This window comes from Penaeus vannamei, chromosome 18 (assembly GCF_042767895.1).
Source record: "Penaeus vannamei isolate JL-2024 chromosome 18, ASM4276789v1, whole genome shotgun sequence".
NCBI classification, from domain to species: Eukaryota; Metazoa; Arthropoda; class Malacostraca; order Decapoda; family Penaeidae; genus Penaeus; species Penaeus vannamei.
The window spans coordinates 19,231,539-19,236,538 of NC_091566.1; the positions used below are offsets into that span (position 1 = coordinate 19,231,539).

Below are 5,000 nucleotides of genomic sequence, written 5' to 3' on the forward strand. Positions count from 1 at the left end.
CCTTCGTGTGCCAGTGGATCTTCTGCAACAAGACCTTCACCCGCTCCGACGAACTCCAGCGTCATCTGAGAACGCACACGGGCGAGAAACGTTTCGAGTGCGTCGAGTGCGGCAAACGTTTCATGCGTTCGGACCATCTCAACAAACACGTCAAGACCCACGAGAACCGACGCGCCCGCCTCGCTTCCTCTCCTGCCGAAGGCGAAGACGTCGACGTGGAGCTTTGCGACGACGTTGCTGATGATTCTACTGAAGAACTCCTCCCAATTATGTTACCAGACTCTCCAGTGTCTGATGCAGACATGCAAGAAATGGACCAAGAACAGAGAAGCACATTTCCCGTCTTAAAAATGGACCTTGGAAGCAACATGGTGCATTTCCAGCGGTTAGGTTGTCATTAGAATTAAGGATCATGTTAACTTGTTTTAGGAATTTTTAAGACGGTGAACCTTAAATGTAGACCCTGTGGCATTTAAAAACAAACAAAGATCTATGTCAATAATAAAATCCTTGATACTTCGAATTTTTATATATTTTACATGCAGTTACCTGTAAAAGAATCCAACTGAAAGCAGAAATCTGAGAACGAACTTAGATAATAAAAACAATAACTAATGTCGATAAGTTAATGACACTAATGAGCAAAACAGCAACAATAATTCGTAATAAAGAGATGGGCATATCATAACCAAATATATAATAAGTAGAAAGACATTCACCAGAGGTGTTAATGTTGACAATAAACCTAAGGGATTTCAGATTTTTTCATTACAATACAATAAAAAAAAAATTAAAAAATAAAAAATCAAAAGGAATGCAGTTATGTACTTGGAAAAATAATTGGAGAGTCAGCTGTAAAAATATACACTGTCGGCTACAAATGCATGATTTTGCATACAGTACAAAAGCGTAACCAAGTAAAGCTACAGATGCAAAAATGTCTTAATTGCATATATACAAAAGTGCTTCTTATCCATAATAAATGCTAATCATTACGGCACAAAGTATGGTGACCTGAAGTGACCTCAGACCAATTCACACCTTGTCGCTAAAATATAAGTTTAGGTCATTCTGTCTTCTAAATGTCTCTATCAATGCACACACACACACACACACACACACACACACACACACACACACACACACACACACACACACACACACACACACAGATGACAGAGTAACGCTAAAAAAGAAATTGGAAGTAAAAAACAAAAATGAACAAAGGACTGGAGGGAAAAAAAAATTATTTGGAGGGTGAGAGGTCTCCAAGCAAAGCAAATATACTATCGGAACCAAAATGTAGAGGCAGACAAACATTAACCCTGCAACCAAATTTAATACCTAAAGATTATATAGAAATAGTTTACACAAATATTGATGGTCTATCTTCGAAGTTGCTTGAACTAGAGACAATAATTGATATGGATAAACCGGATGTAATATGCATCACTGAAACCAAACTGGACCCCTCCACAGACGATGTAACATTAGGGCTTAAAGACTATAATATTTGGAGAAAAGATAGGGCAGATGGAAATGGAGGGGGGGGGGGTAGCAATATTAACAAAGAAAGGAATTATTATAAAGAAGTTAGAAATTAATCAGGACCCCATAGTGGAAATGAAGGTAACTGAGGTAGAAGCAAATGGGGTAAACATAATAATAACCACGGTATACATGTCACTTCAAACATCGGTGTGGTCACTAGAAAATTACCAGCAACTAATTCAAGAGACAATAAAGAGCCTGGAAGAAGAGCTACAACTTTCGGAAACCAATTCAACAGAAATTCTTATTACAGGGGACTTTAATAGCAAAATCGACTGGGAAAGTCTCGATCCTAGAGCACAATCAGATTCTTGGAATGCTAAATTACTAATGTCATAAATGAGCATTGCCTTTTCCAGAATGTAACAGATCATACCAGGATAAGAGGGCTAGATAGGCCGTCTATGCTTGACCTAATATTTACAAAGCATAACGACGATATTTAGGATATCGAATACTGTCCTCCTTTAGGAAAAAGCGACCATGTAGTGATTAAACTAAAATGCTGTCTGCTACAGGAAAAACTCATCGTAAGCAAATAAAGAAAGGAAAAGTACAATTACAAAAGAGGTGATTACAGAAGCCTTAAAGATTTCTTTGATAACATAAACTGGGAAACACTTCTGGATGATGAGAACCTTGATGTTCAGTATGCAAAATTTTGTGAGATCTATAAAAAAGGAGTGGAAAAATTCAAACCCAAATTCAAAATTGAAGCAAGAAATGGCCAAAAATGGTTCAACGACAAATGCAAGAAAATGAGGGAAAAAAGTATCTCCTTTGGAAAAGATTCAGAAGGCATATAATCTCAGGCAGCATATGAAAGATATAAAGTAGGAAGAAATGAGTATACCTAAACCATGAGAGAGGGAAATTAGACTTTGAAAAGGACATAATAAACAAATGCACAAGTCAACCAAAACTCTTCTTTAACTACATAAATAGTAAAACTAAAAGTAGGGATCAAATTAGCGCTATCAAAGACAATAACATTATATATTCTAAGGAGGAAGAAATGTGTGAAATCCTAAATGAGAAATTTCAGTCAGTGTTTGTTCAGGATCCATGCTTTGATATGGCAAATACCCGTACAGACGTAAAGAACATCGAAAATATCACCCTCAAAAAGAACGAAATAAAAGATCTGCTAAAAGGATTAGACAAGACCAAAGCAGAGGGACCAGATTCAATTTCTAACTGGGTTCTTAGGGAATGTGTCGAAGAGCTGTGTACTCCTTTATTGTTAATATTTCAAAATTCACTAAGACAAGGTAAACTACCAAAAAGTTGGAAATTCGCAAATGTTACACCCTTATATAAGAGCGGCGACAAACAAAACCCACTAAATTATAGACCAGTTTCATTAACTAGTGTTGTATGCAAACTGCTAGAAAAATAATTAGAAAACAATGGGTTGAAATGCTTGAAAAATACGAAATGATATCAAATAAACAATTTGGTTTTAGAGAAGGAAGGTCGTGTGTAACAAATCTCCTCTGTTTTTATAATAGAGTATCTGAAATATTACAAGAAAGAGACGGCTGGGTGGATTGTGTGTATTTAGACTTTAAGAAGGCTTTTGATAAGGTGTCTCATAGAAGACTACTATGGAAACTAGAGCACCTAGGTGGAGTGAAAGGTAACCTACTCGCATGGATGAAAGACTTTCTTCATGAAAGACAAATGAGCACAGTAATTAGAGGAAAGCATTCTACATGGCGACGAGTAACCAGCGGAGTGCCTCAAGGATCGGTGTTGGCGCCATTTATGTTTACTATTTTCGTCAATGATTTAGAGTCAAACATAAGCCCAGGTAGTTATTTGAATATGTTTGCAGATGACGCAAAGATACAAAAGAGGGTAACAGACAACGTCTCATGCCAATGCCTCCAAAGTGACATGAGAACTTATTCACGAGGAGTTGTACATGGAAAATGGAATTCAATACCAATAAATGCCACGTAGTCAGGTTTGGAGAAAGTAGAAATCGCCCACTATTCCAATACAAATTAGGGGACGCAGTATTAGACACAGCTGACAGGGAAAAAGATCTTGGGATAATCATAAATAGAAACCTAAATCCAAATGACCGTATAAATGAAAAGGTCCACAAAATGTTAGGACTGATTGCCAACATGAAGAGGGCATTCGTGTATGTGGACGAAGATATGGTAAAGAAGATTATTAAAGCAATCATAAGACCAGCTCTTGAGTACGGTGCAGTGGTATGGAGTCCACACTTGAAAAAAGATATTGTCCAAAGAGCGGCGACAAGATGGGCACCTACCCTAAGAGATCTGAGTTACGAAGACAGACTACAAAAATTAGGACTTATAACTTTGGAAGAAAGAAGGAAAAGGGGGGACATGATAATGCTTTTCAACTGCATTACAGGAAGAGTGAAGATAGATAAGGATGACTTTTTGATCTTGAACACAAGAAGAACGAGAGGACACAACAAAAAGTTGAAAGTAAAAAGAGGTGATAAAGATGTCAAAAAATATAGTTTCCCAAACAGAATTATTGAATCGTGGAACAGTCTCCCCAATCAAGTAGTGTGTGCCAAAACTGTGCATCAATTTAAAAAGTTATATGATAATTTAAATATAGCAGACGGGACCACCTGAGCATAGCTCTTCTCCCGTATCCAAACAACTAGGTAAGAACACACACACACACTGATAACATCTATAATACGTGTACAAACCATATGTATTCGCATGCTCCAGCAGATGAATGCACAATATACACGCAAGAAGCTTCAAAATTATTTATGACCTTGTATGTGTATGGACAGCTGTCTCTACTGCAATATCCACTCATATTTTACGTAAGCAAACGAGTGCGGAACATTTGCACATATACGCATACCAGCAGACAAATCACGGGTTCTTATTAAGCAGAGATTTCATCCTCGTATGTCATTATAAAAAACAAACAAATTCTTTCTCTCTTTCTTATTCTAAATTGAATAAAAAAGAGAAAAAGAGAGATGTCGATTCCCTCTGCCTCTCCCCCGCATTCTCGCTCGGGGAATAGTGAGTGATCCGCCCCCGCACACATACCATGGGCGTCGTCTGCTGTGTGAAAACTTTATTGATGGACAAATAGCTGTTCAGAGAGTATTGGAATATGTTTGAATAGCATTTGCTCCCTTAGTTTGGAGAAGATTCGTGAGAGAACTTGGTCGTGAATTTTAAAATCGTGCATAAACCATTGCGAGATCGGGACTTTATAAGCTCTATACGTGGCAGGAGTTTTGTATTATCGGGTTTGTTAAAAGCAAAATAACGAGCCATGTAGAGAGGTGCTGCGCTGGCATGTGACAAGGAGCAGATGTTTTCATGAACACCTGCATAACTTTGAGGGAAGGGATTTAAAATACGAATTTTATTAGTACAAATATGGATATAGGAGAGGTGAGTGAGTGATTTTTGCGTTATGATCAT

The 5,000-nt window shown here is 37.5% G+C and overlaps 2 protein-coding genes across 6 annotated transcripts in view; both read left to right on the forward strand.

The window, feature by feature from the left end:
* Positions 1-532, forward strand: part of LOC113808807 (transcription factor Sp5) — a 1,247-nt gene extending 715 nt beyond the window's left edge. The window contains exon 1 of the mRNA XM_027360298.2: positions 1-532. This exon is cut by the window's left edge and continues 715 nt beyond it. Coding sequence (XP_027216099.2) covers positions 1-401 — 401 coding nt within the window. The 3' untranslated portion in view covers positions 402-532.
* Positions 533-4,581: 4,049 nt separating this feature from the next.
* The window catches only part of LOC113808814 (START domain-containing protein 10), a 32,535-nt gene continuing 32,116 nt past the window's right edge, over positions 4,582-5,000 (forward strand). For 4 of the 5 annotated variants that reach the window (XM_070132958.1, XM_027360303.2, XM_070132960.1 and 1 more), the window contains exon 1: positions 4,582-4,970. Coding sequence is in view for 1 of the 5 variants with exons in the window: in XM_027360304.2 (XP_027216105.1) it covers positions 4,956-4,970 (15 nt within the window). In the remaining 4 variants the exon portion in view is untranslated. The remainder of the gene's footprint in view (positions 4,971-5,000) is intronic. The other variant, XM_027360304.2, reaches the window with a different exon arrangement.